The sequence below is a fragment of the Mobula hypostoma genome, chromosome 28 (genome assembly GCF_963921235.1).
Source record: "Mobula hypostoma chromosome 28, sMobHyp1.1, whole genome shotgun sequence".
NCBI classification, from domain to species: Eukaryota; Metazoa; Chordata; class Chondrichthyes; order Myliobatiformes; family Myliobatidae; genus Mobula; species Mobula hypostoma.
Window position 1 is genome coordinate 1572771 of NC_086124.1, and position 12191 is coordinate 1584961.

At 45.1% G+C, this 12191-nt stretch overlaps 1 protein-coding gene across 3 annotated transcripts in view; it reads left to right on the forward strand.

Moving 5' to 3' along the window:
- Positions 1-12191, forward strand: part of LOC134338773 (myotubularin-related protein 9-like) — a 47653-nt gene that overhangs the window by 14464 nt on the left and 20998 nt on the right. For 2 of the 3 annotated variants that reach the window (XM_063034823.1, XM_063034825.1), the window contains exons 2-5: positions 3868-3927; positions 5269-5377; positions 7310-7435; positions 10348-10521. In XM_063034823.1, coding sequence (XP_062890893.1) covers positions 3868-3927; positions 5269-5377; positions 7310-7435; positions 10348-10521 — 469 coding nt within the window. The remainder of the gene's footprint in view (positions 1-3867; positions 3928-5268; positions 5378-7309; positions 7436-10347; positions 10522-12191) is intronic. The other variant, XM_063034824.1, reaches the window with a different exon arrangement.

Here is a 12191-nt window from a genome sequence, read left to right on the forward strand (position 1 = left end):
TTAAAAAATGGGACTAGAAAGGGAGAATCTCAATAAACCAAAGTGTTTTCTAAATTGTATCCAAATCCTCAAAGTATGTTTGACTACCACATTTTCAGTTACTTTACTTAAGGAAGTGAAGATCCCAAAAGAGAGATAATAGAAAATTTATTAACCGAGTTAGCTTCTAAAGAAACCCACCCAGGACAGTCCTCATGTTTAACCAAAACATGAGATTCCGTATATTAGCTGCCCAATTAAACCTAAAATTTGGTAAGGCTAAACCTCCATTCTTTTTAACTTTCCGGAGATGTACTTTATTCAATCGAGGACGTTTATTTTTCCATATGTAGGAGGTTAAAATAGAGTCCAGAGAGTCAAAAAAGGATTTAGGAATAAAAATGGGTAAAGCCTGAAAGAGGTATACTCTATAAATTTAGGTAAAACATTCATTTTAATAGAATTAATTTGACCAATCAATGACGATGAAAGAGGCGACCAATTTGATAATGTTCTTTTTATATAATTTAATAAAGTAAGAAAATTTTCTTTAAAGAGGTATTTATAATTCTTAGTAATTGTTACACCCAAATAGGTGAATTGGTTTCTTACAATTTTAAAAGGAAGGTTAATATCAGTTAATGGCAAAATATTCAAAGGAAAAATTTCACTCTTGTGCAGGTTCAGTTTATATCCAGAAAACTGACTAAAACAAGAGAGTAAAGAAAGCACAGAATGTAATGAAGTTTCGACATTAGAAATGTAATGCAATAAATCATCTGCATAAAGTGAAACTTTGTGGATAGTACCCTTCCGTAAAATACCAGTGATGTCATTAGATTCTCGAAAAGCAATAGCTAAAGGTTCTAAGGCCAGGTCAAAGAGCAAAGGACTCAGGGCAACCTTCTCTGGTTCCACGTTGAAGTTTAAATGGTTTAGAATTCTGAGAATTAGTAAGAACCCGAGCAAAAGGGGATAAATATAGTAATTTAATCCATTGAATAAAGTTGGACCCAAAATTAAATTTTTTAAAGATTTTAAATAAATAATGCCATTCCACCCAATCAAAAGCCTTCTCACCATCTAAGGATATCACACACTCCGATATCTCCTTAGAAGGAGAATAGATAACATTTAATAATCAACAAATATTAAAATGAGAATATCAATTTTTAATAAACCAGTCTGATCATCAGAAATGATAGATGGTAAGATATTTTCCATCCTACGGGCCAGAACTTTAGATAGAATTTTAGCATCAACATTAAGTAAGGAAATTGGTCTATATGAAGAACATTCAGTTGGGTTCTAAACCAATTTCTCTAAACGGGCTGAAAATTGAGAAATTGGAGGTGCATTGGTCAGATCATAGTTGGAGTATTGTGAGCAGTTTTGGGCCCTTTATGTAAGAAAGGTGTGCTATCGTTGGACACAGAGGATGCTTGAAGGAATGAACCTGGGAATGAAAGGGTTAATGTATGAGGAGTGTTTGATGGCTCTGGGTCTTTACTCACTGGAGTTTAGAAAAATGAGGAGGGATATCATTGGAACCTATTGAATATTGAAAGGCCCAGACGGAGTGGATGTGGAGAGGATGTTTCCAATAGTGGGGGAGTCTAGGACTAGAGGGCACAGACAGAGTGGATGTGGAGAGGATGTTTCCAATAGTGGGGGAGTCTAGGACTAGAGGGCACAGCAGGATTCTCTAAACCAGGGGTTCCACGGACCCATCAGTTAACGGTAAGGGTCCATGCCATAAAGAAGTTTGGGAACCCTTGCTCTAAAGGTTAACTTGCAGGTTGAGTCAATGGTGAGGAAAGTAAATGTGATATTTGCATTCATTTTGAGAGGACTAGAATATAAAAGCAAGGATGTAATGCTGTGGCTTCATAAGGCACTGGTCGGACCATATTTGGAATATTGTGAGCAGTTTTTGGGCCTGTTATCTAAGAAAGAGGCAACACAGCAGCGTAGCAGTTAGCATAGTGCTTTTACAGTACCAGTGGCCCAGGTTTGATTCCCGCCACTGCCTCTAAGGAGATTGTACGTTCTCACCGTGACTGTGTGGGTTTCCCCCACGTGCTCCAGTTTCCTCCCACAATCCAGAGACATACGGGTTAGGAGGCTGATTGGTCACAGGGGTGTAATTTTATTCAGTAATACAGTGAGGAGTAGGCCCTTCCAGCCTTTGAGCCACGTTGCCCAGCAACCCTACAAAGCCAATTCAACCTAACCTAATCATGGGACGGTTTACAATGACCAATTAACGTACTCATTGTACTGTGAGAGGAAACAGACAACCTGGGGAACACCCCAGCGTTCCACAGGGAGGACGTACAGAAACTCCTTACGGGCATGCTCCAGAATTGAACTCCAAACCCTGGAACGCCCCCAGAATGGGGCAGCAGGGGCTCGTTGGGCCAGAAGGGCCAGTTACCATGCTGTGTCTCTAAAAGAAAATGCTACTTGCCTGTGCTGCTTGGCTCCTTTCTCAGATAAGGAGCCCAAAACTGCTCACAATGCTTCAAATGTGGTCCGACCAGTGCCTTATAAAGCCACTGCATTACAGCCCTGCTTTTATGTTCTAGTTCTCTCGGAATGAATGCTAACGTTGTATTTACTTTCCTTACCACTGACCCAACCTGCAAGTTGGCCTTCCGAGTAGGGGCTGCCATCCTTTTCTATGTCGTCAGCAGACTGTTAGAGCACCACAGTAGAGCTTGGTTTGAAGCTATTACAGCTGGAAGCGTCCAAGTTCAGAGTTCAATCCCGGCTTCCTCTGTAAGGAGTCTGTATGTTCTCCCCATGGAGTGTGCAGATTTCCTCCAGGTGCTCTGGTTTCCTCCCACAGTCCGAAAACGTACTGGTTAGTAGGTTAATTGGTCAATATAAATTGTCTTGTGATTAGGCTAGGGTTAAATGGGGGGGGCGGGTTTGCTGGACAGTGTGGCTTGTTGGGCCGGAAGAGTCTATTTGGCACTGTATTGCTACATAAATACACAAATAGACAAATATATAGATAGAAAACAGACAGATAGACAGACAGATAGGTAGCTAGACAGACAGACAGATAGACGGACAGGGAGATGGGGAGTTGGCAAGACAGAGAGACAGGGAGACGGGGATTCAGGGAGCCGAGCTGATGAGGAGACAGACAAGGAGATAGAAATATGGATACAGGGAGTCAGCCTGGTCTGTGGATTGATAATTTCAGAATCGGGTTAAGGAAAGCAGATAGTTTTTATTATCTAAGTAGGTTTCTTCCTTTTCAAATGCATTTTTTCTCTGTGTGTGGTTTTAGGGGTTTAACTGTGAGTTTTGAAGAAGTTTTGACAATATTTGTGGTTTTTTTCACAGCTCCCCAGTGCCACTGGATACGTAGCATTAACTGTCACTGAGTCAGTAATAACCCCGCCTCCTCATCTCAGACTTCCTGTCTCCCTGTCTGATGGGTCGGGGTCCTGGCCCCAGCCACTGGGCAGCCAGTGTGGAGAAAGATGGGAGAGGGGGACCAGATGGTGGTGGGGGGTAGGCACTGATGGAGGCTGGATGTCAGCTGGCCCAGGTCTGACCTCCCCTGGGGCTGCCATACACCCTGACACCTTCTTGGCAGCTTAGCATCGACACTTGTCTGATTCCAGGTCTGAAGAACAAAGCTGCACTGGTGTTCCCAACTCACAATTTCTAACGCTTCCTCTCTGCCTGTTTCTGAAAATTAAATTCTGTGTTTCTGACATCAATTTTTTTAATAACAAGTTGTCTTTAACCCACAAAAATCATTCCAGTTTTCTGATATAAGGTGACTAGTGTTGGCGGGGCGTACTGAATCCAGGGCATTTAACAAATGCTTGTCTTGTGCCTTCTCTCTCCTCTCTCTTTTTCGACCAGTGTTCAGAACCTGAGGGGATACCAAACCATTCAGTGTGTGGATGAGCCATACGGGGACAGGTCTGGTATTTCATTGCTGCCCGCTGCTTTCTTTGTGCTCCGCACAAGCCTCGTGCTCTGCACCTTCTTGAGCACAGCCAGCGGTTCCTTGCCGCAATCAACAGAAGCTTCAGCTTGGTGCCCACCAGGCCAAGCCCTCAGCGGTCCAGCTCGCCGCCATTTCTGCCTCTGTCTGTGCTAGCACAGCAATGCTTTGTTTGTTTGTTTGTCGTTTGCTGTGATGTGACTGTGAAGGGGGTTGCAACAGCAACAGGCCATTCAGTCCTCTGACCCGCTGCTATCAAGTGGTTCAACTTAATATCAGAGAATGTATGCAGTATACAACCTGAAATTCTTACTCTTCACAGACACCCATGAAACAAGAAACCATGTAGAATGAAAAATAGAAACATCAGAACCAAGAAAAACCCCCCTCCCCTTCCATCACACAAGCAACAGCAGAGCATCAACCCACCCCCCAGCCCCCACCATATAGTAAAGCCCCCCCAAAGAGACCTTGATCCAGAGTCTATCAAAACTGCAGTCCATAACCTAACGCGTTGGTATCTCAGACAGGCTCTCTCTCTCCATCGAGGGGGAGAGAGGTTGCTTCTGAAACGAGAGTGGGAGACCAGCAACTCGTTGTTCCAATGTTACGGACTTCTGGGTGGCTTCTCCAGGCCCCCTGTCTGGGGAATGGACAGGCTCTCATCAGAGAGAGGAGCATTCCATAAGACAAGGTCAAGTCTCATGTCCCAATACGGTTACCATCTTCAACTGCCAGACCTCACTAATAAGTGCTGAGCCCTCTGCCAATTCCTGAAAACCTATCGCAGCTTCAGAATGGCATGAACCAAAGAGATCGCCTGAGACCCAACTGTGTCCCTGTGACATTCCCGTTTAATTCAGGGAACGAGCCTGAACTGACTTTATAGTCCATCAATAGTTCCAGAGTTTCGAATGTTGCAAGAAATAGACAGGCTTTTCTTTATGAAAACTAAATATCTAGATAAAGTAACACACACACAAAAAAAACGCTGGTGAACACAGCAGGCCAGGCAGCATCTATAGGAAGAGGTACAGTCGACGTTTCGGGCCGAGACCCTTCGTCAGGACTAAGTCCACTTCCTATAGATGCTACCTGGCCTGCTGCGTTCACCAGCGTTTTTTTGTGTGTGTGTTGCTTGAATTTCCAGCATCTGCAGATTTCCTTGTGTTTGCCTATCTAGATAAAGTTGTGTGTTGTGTATCAAATTCAGAAGTTTGATGCTATTCTGACAGTTTCAGGAGTTTCAGCAGAGTCCATCATCTGTGCTCCCAAAATTATCACTGAGCTTGTGAGTTTTTTTCTCTCTTTTTCAGGTTTTCTGGGTCCTCAGGGATAATAACAGTAAAGTGTAAGGATCTGTGTGTCTGGTTCCTAGAGATTCCAGGAATGGAGGAATGCTTAAACATTGCAAGTTCTATTGAGGTATTGGATGATGCCTAAATGCTAAAGTGTTTTCAGAGATCGCTATTGCATTTGTCAAAAGATCCAAGTAAATAAAACATCTAGATGGGAAAGTACTGGAGTGCTCCCACAGTGTGATGCGCTCTCTCTCCTGCGCTCATGAGAATGATTCCGGGATTGAAAGGTGTTTGATGGCTCTGGGCCTGTACTTGCTGGAGTTTAGAACATAGAACATAGAATAGTACAGCATATTACAGGCCCTTCGGCCCACAATGTTGTGCCAACCCTCAAACCCTGCCTCCCATATAACCCCCCACCTTATATTCCTCCATATACCTGTCTAGCAGTCTCTTAAACTTCACTAGTGTATCTGCCTCCACCACTGACTCAGACAGTGCATTCCATGCACCAACCACTCTCTGAGTAAAAAACCTTCCTCTAACATCCCCCTTGAACTTCCCACCCCTTACCTTAAAGCCATGTCCGCTTGTATTAAGCAGTGGTGACCTGGGGAAGAGGCGCTGGCTCTTTAGAAGAATGAGGGGGAATATTATTGAAACCTGTCAAATATTGAAAGGCCTAGATAAAGAGAATGTTTCCATTTGTGGGAGAGTTCAGACTAGAAGGATATATCTTTAGAACAGAGATGAGGAAGAAGGGTAGTTAATCTGTGGAATTCATTACCGCAAACTGCTGTGGGGGTCAAGTCTTTGGGTATATTTAAGGCAGAGGTTGATCGATTCTTGATTAGTCAGGGCATGAAGAGATACAGGGGAGAAGGTAGGAGAGGGAAAATAAATTAGCCAGGATCAAATAAGTGTCAGAGGAAATTTGATGCGCCAAATGGACTAACAGCTAAACCTCATGTTCTCTCAGCTGTCAATGGCAGAAGTATCACGGTGAACTTGACCTGAAACTACACTGTTTCACTTCCCAAAGCTGATAGCTTGCAAAGTTCCAGGTTTGCTGAAGTGCTGCTTCAAACTAACACCCATGGTTCCTTCCAATTGTACACCAACCCAAGTCAGTTCCGGACAGCACACAGCAGATCTCTGTGGGGTCACGGGTCACCTGATCACTTTTCCAAATGAGGAATTGATAAAGTTAACATATAGTAGGACATCGGGACTCAGCCTTAAGCTGGTGAACAGTAAATAGACACATCAGTTGTCTGAAGGAGATCAGGAAAGACATTTTTGAAGTTCTTCTCCCCCCATTTTCTGCCTTTCAGGAGATGCTGGGGAGGGGATGGTTGGAAAAAGTTTAGACGTGACATGACATGCACATAGCAAGCTTCAACTCACACTGAATCGATCACTCGGTGGAACACCAATCAGGCTTCACCTCACTGAATCGATCACACACTGGAACACCAATCAGGCTTCACCTCACTGAATCAATCACACACTGGAACACCAATCAGGCTTCACCTCACTGAATCGATCACACACTGGAACACCAATCAGGCTGTCTTGCAGCACCACCACACCCTGGCATCCCACCTAATTTCACAGTTCAATCTTCTTCTTCCAAGTTCAAAGTTCAAAGTAGAACTATTATCACAGTACATATAAGTCACCATATACAATACTACCTTGAGATTCATTTTCTTGCAGGCATTTACAGGAAAATAAAGAAATACAATATAAGTTATGCAAAACGATAACTAACAAAGACTGAATCAATGTGTAGAAGAAGACAAATTATGCAAGTAATAAAATAATACTGGGAACATGAATTGTGGAGTCCTTGAGAGTGAGTCTGTAGGTTATGCAATCAGCTCAGTGTTGGGGTCAGTGAAGTGATCCGCACTGGTTCAGGAGCCTGATGGTTGTAGGGTAATAACTGTCCCTGAACCTGGTGGTGTGGGACCCAAGGTGACATTGTGTCTTTATTGCAGGCTATGGGGTCCTCCTTTGCTACCGTTACCATTTGTTCTGATTTGGATTTCAGGCCCTGTCGTCCCTGGAGTCCGTCACTGACACGTATCCCTTCTTCTACCGGCCAAAGAGTCTGAGGCTGCAGCAAGGCTGGGACCTGTGCCCCCCGGAAGTCCAGTACGACAGGCTGTCGGCACACGTTAGTCTCTTTCTAAACTAAAGATGTTCCAAACAATTACACTGTTCCTTTTAGAAGCACCTGTCTGTGAGATTGTAGATTCTTGGAAATCTTCAAAACAGCAGTTGATGCTGGAGCAATTCTTTATTTCAAACCTGAGTTTGCTACTTATATTTTATTAATTAAAACCATTGGTGGATTTAGGAATGCGTCAATGTATAAAAATTTGGGCCACGGATTACAGAGGATCACATCAACTGGCAGAATAGGGAAATAAACATTTGCCATTTCTGGTTGAGATGCTTCAAATGGACTGGACAGCATAACAGCTCAGCACAGACCAGATGGGCCGAAGAGCCTCACTCTGTGCTGTAGTGCTCTGTGACTCCATGACACGGCAGCAAGTGTATCTGAACTCTTGCCTTAGAGGTCATAGAGCATTACAGCACAGAAACAGGCTATTCTGCCCATCTAGTCTGTGCCAAACCGTTATTCTGCCTAGTCGCATTTACCCACACCTGGACCATAGCCGTCCGTATCCCTCCCATCCACACACAGTTGCAAGAAAAAGTTTGTGAACCCTTTGCAGTTACCTGGTTTTCTGAATTAATTACTCATAAAATGTGGTCTGATCTTCATCTAAATCACAATAATAGACAAACACAATCTGCCTAAACTAATAACGCATAAACCATTGTACTTTTCATGTCTTTATTGAACACATTGTTTAATCATTCACAGTCCAGGCTGGGAAAAGTATGTGAACCCTTGTATTTAATAAGGGTAGAACCTGCTTTAGCAGCAATAACCTCCACCAAACATTTCCTGTTACTGCTGATCAGAGTTCCACAATGGCAAGGAGAAATTTTAGACCATTTCTTTGAGGTCTTACCAACATCGGCCTTCACATCCTCTCCACTAACTATTCTGGCATTCTGGTTCCCATCCCCTGCAACTCTAGTTTAAACCCCACTGTGCAGCATTAACAAACGTTCCTGCTTGGATATTACTCCCCCTCCAGTTCAGGTACAAACCGTCCCTTCTGTACAGGTCCCACCTTCCCTGGAAGAGAGCTCAATGATCCAGAAACCTTATGCCCTCCCTCCTACACCAACTCCTTAGCTACATATTAAACTGTATAATCTTCCAGGTTCTGGCCTCACTAACATATAGTACAGGAAGCAATTCTGAGATCACAACCCTGGAGGTCCTGCCCTTTAACTTAGCACCCAGCTCCCTGTGCAGAACCTCATCACTCGTCCTACCATGTCATTGGTACCTACATGGGCCACGACTTCTGGCTGTTCACCCTCCCACTTAAGAATCTGAGGATTTGGTCTGAGATATCCTGGACCTTGGCACCCAGGAGGCAACATTCCATCTGTGAATCTCATTCTCACCCACATAATCTCCTGTTCATTCCCCGAACTAAAGAATCCCCTATCATCACAGCGTGCCTCTTTCCCCCACCCCCCCTGCCTTCCCTTGTGAGTCACAGAGGCAGACAGTGCCAGAGACCCAACCACTGTGACTTTTCTCTGTTAGGACATCCCCACCGACAGTATCTGAAGTGATATACCTGTTGTTGGGGGGGGGGGTGGCCACAGGGGTACCCTGCACTGGCTTCTCCCCTTTTTTCCTGTGTCCTGCACCTTGGGTGTAACTTCCTCTCTATATGTCCTATCTATCACCTCTTCAGCATCCCAAATGATCCGGAATTCATCCAGTTCCAGCTCTAGCTCCAACTCCTTAACGCGGATTGTTAAAAGTTGCAGCTGGATGCACTTCTCGCAGTTATAGTCATCAGGGACTCTGGGGGTCTCCCTGCCTTCCCACATTCCACAAGAGGAGCATTCCACTGTCTGCCTGTTATCCCTACTGTCCTAGCTGACGGATATAAAGAAGAGAACAAAACAACTTGAGCTTTTCTTTGCTTTCTCTGAGTGAAGCCTCTCTTCGCTGAAGCCTCGAAGAGCTAAAGCCTCAAGATCACCACTCTGACTCTGCCCACTCAGATGATGGCCGCTGCGCTTACCCCTGCCTTCCTTTAATTTGCTCTTGTTAATCGATCCCAGTTGCCGATTGGTCGCTGGTCAAAGCTCTTTATCGTTGTAGCGACCCACTGCTGTCTTTTGTACTTGGGTAGTGGACCTAATTAAAGTCCCCTCCTCTCAAAACTTGTGACGTCTGAATTGGCCACTGGTCAAAGCTCTTTTTTATGGAAATGGAATTGCTGGATGTTATATTAATGACAGTTCTAATTCAGGAGCGGAGTCCTCAATGATTTAACAGGCCAATGTTTATGATCCTAAAAGGCACCTACATCTTCTTGCTAGGAAGTGTGGGGGAGCCTATTTTAGCATAGGCATTGTGGTAGATGGGTGTGGGGTGGAGATACGTCTCTACCAAAGGAGGTGTAATGTGATCCTTCCCTCCGCTGGCCTGCCGGTCACCCTTGGGCAAGTTGTAGCACGTACTTAGCCCCTCCCCCCCCTGGGGTCAGGGTCACGTGAAGCCATGGGGGCAGGTGGTGGATGGTCGTATGAGCAGCTGGTGCACATCACAAGTCCTAGTTATGTGACCAGTGATACCAGGCAGACAATCTCTGAAGAGTATTGATAATGGCTGGGGTCACCCGTCTTGTAAAGACACTGCCCAGAAGAAGACAATGACAAAGCATTTCTGCAGAAAAAGTTGCCAAGAGCAATCATGGTCACCATGGTTACCTACGCATGGCACATAATGATGATGATGAATGGGGTAGGTGTCTCACAGTATGCTGACCAGGATGGGGCCCCCACCATCTCACCAGGTATCGTTGCTTCCCTGCTCTGTAAACTCGCTTCTGACCATTAATCTGATCCTTCTCAAAGTGCACAAACTCCTCTTGCTGGGCAACAATTAATTAGTCATTTTTTCTCTCTCTCATGTAGACTAACAATTGGCGCCTTAGTTATGTGAACAAGGACTTCGCAGTGTGCTCGAGCTACCCGGATGCTGTGATTGTCCACAGGTCCATCAATGATGCTGCACTGAAGGTTGTGGCCAAGTTTCGGCAGGGAGGCCGGTTCCCAGTACTCAGTTACTATCACAGGAAGAATGGAATGGTAAGCTGGTTTTTGGTATTGCCTCACTGGGTCTGCGGAAACAGAGAGCTGATGTTGCACTACAGATCTGCTGCCTCAGAGCCCCAGCCTGGATTCACTCTGGACTTCAGTTGCTGTCTGAGTGGAGTTTGAATGTTCCCCCATTCTTCCATGCATGCATTTCCCCTGGGTGCTCCAGTTTCCTCCCACACCTCGAGGTCAGGTGTTTGGTAGGTTAATTGACTTTGGAAGTTAACCGTAGTGTGTAGGTGAGTGATGGAATCAGAGGGAAGTTGATTTAGACTGGGGGTTCCCAACCTTCTTTATGCCATGGACCCTTCCCATTAACCGAGGGGTCCATGGACCCCAGGGTGGGAATCACTGATTTATACAGAGAATTAAATAGACAAGGCATTGACGACCTCTTCTTAGTCCTTTACCTCTTCCACCTATACCCTCCCAGCTTCTCAATTCAACCCTCTCCCTCACTCACCCTACTTTCCCCTCACCTGGTCTCACCGATCACCTCCTCTCCCTCCCCACCCCCCACTTTCTTATTCCGGCTTCTGCCCCCTTCCTTCTCAGTTCTGAATAAGTGTTGTGGCCCGAAACGAGAGGACTGTTAATTCCCCTCTGTAGACGCTGCCTGACCTGCTGAGTTCCTCCAGCATTTTGTGTGCGTTGCTTTGGATTTCCAGCATCTGCAGAATTTGTTGTGTTTAGGCCCGGACGAATGTGGTCCTAATGCGGGCAAATGAGATTGGTGCAGGTGGGCATTGCAGTTGCCATGGTGTACCACCCTAAAACTTTATAAAAGCAAGCTCAGGTCCAGGGAAGCTGGTGATGCCTGGTGAGTCGAGACCAACCGGAGATGCTCATGCTTGTGTGTGACTCCTGGTGGCCTCCAGAAACAGTGAACCAAACCACGGGACATCCCAACCGCTGTTAACGTGCCTTTCTGCCAAGACACCGCGATCTGTTCGGACTCTGGTCTATTCCGGGGTTGGCCAGCAGGGGGCAGGAAGCAGGGTGCCCATAGTTCCCAAAGGGGTTTTGCAGAAATGATTGGTCTCTCTTGTTAGTGATCATTAACTGCTCATATTCCCAATTAAGGTCTGTGTATTTAAACCCTGCTTCCTGCACCTTGCTTTGTTCAGTCTTAAAGTGTGATCTGGATCTGAACCTTCAGCCCAGTTTGGAATGCTCTTGGCCAGCTTCTATTGTTTGCATGATTTGTGTGTTTTTCCCTCTTTTTCTCTGTGCAGTGTGGTCTTTTTTAAAAATTGGGTTATTTGGGTTTCTTGCTTTGTGACTGTCTGTAAGCAAACGAATTTCAAGGTGTATAATTTATACATACTTTGATAATATATGTGCTTTGAAGCTTGATCTGGTAAGTAGCAAGAGCCCCTGGTGTTTTTTTCAGTCTTTTCTGTGTTTTTGATGTCTGCTTACTGCCTGCCGTTTCTAGGTCTTATTTGTTGCATCATGATCTTGGATTGCTGAATTTGTGTTTTGGATAATGGCATTTTCGAGTTGGGCTGATTACCTGTTTTTGCCCATCTTGGGTAAAAGATAGTAAAACTTGCTTTTGAATCTGCACATCAACTCCTGTCTGCCTTGTGGTTCACTCGGGCTCAGTGGTAGGGGTGCTGAACTTGTGAACCAGTGACATGAGTTCGATTCCTGATTGG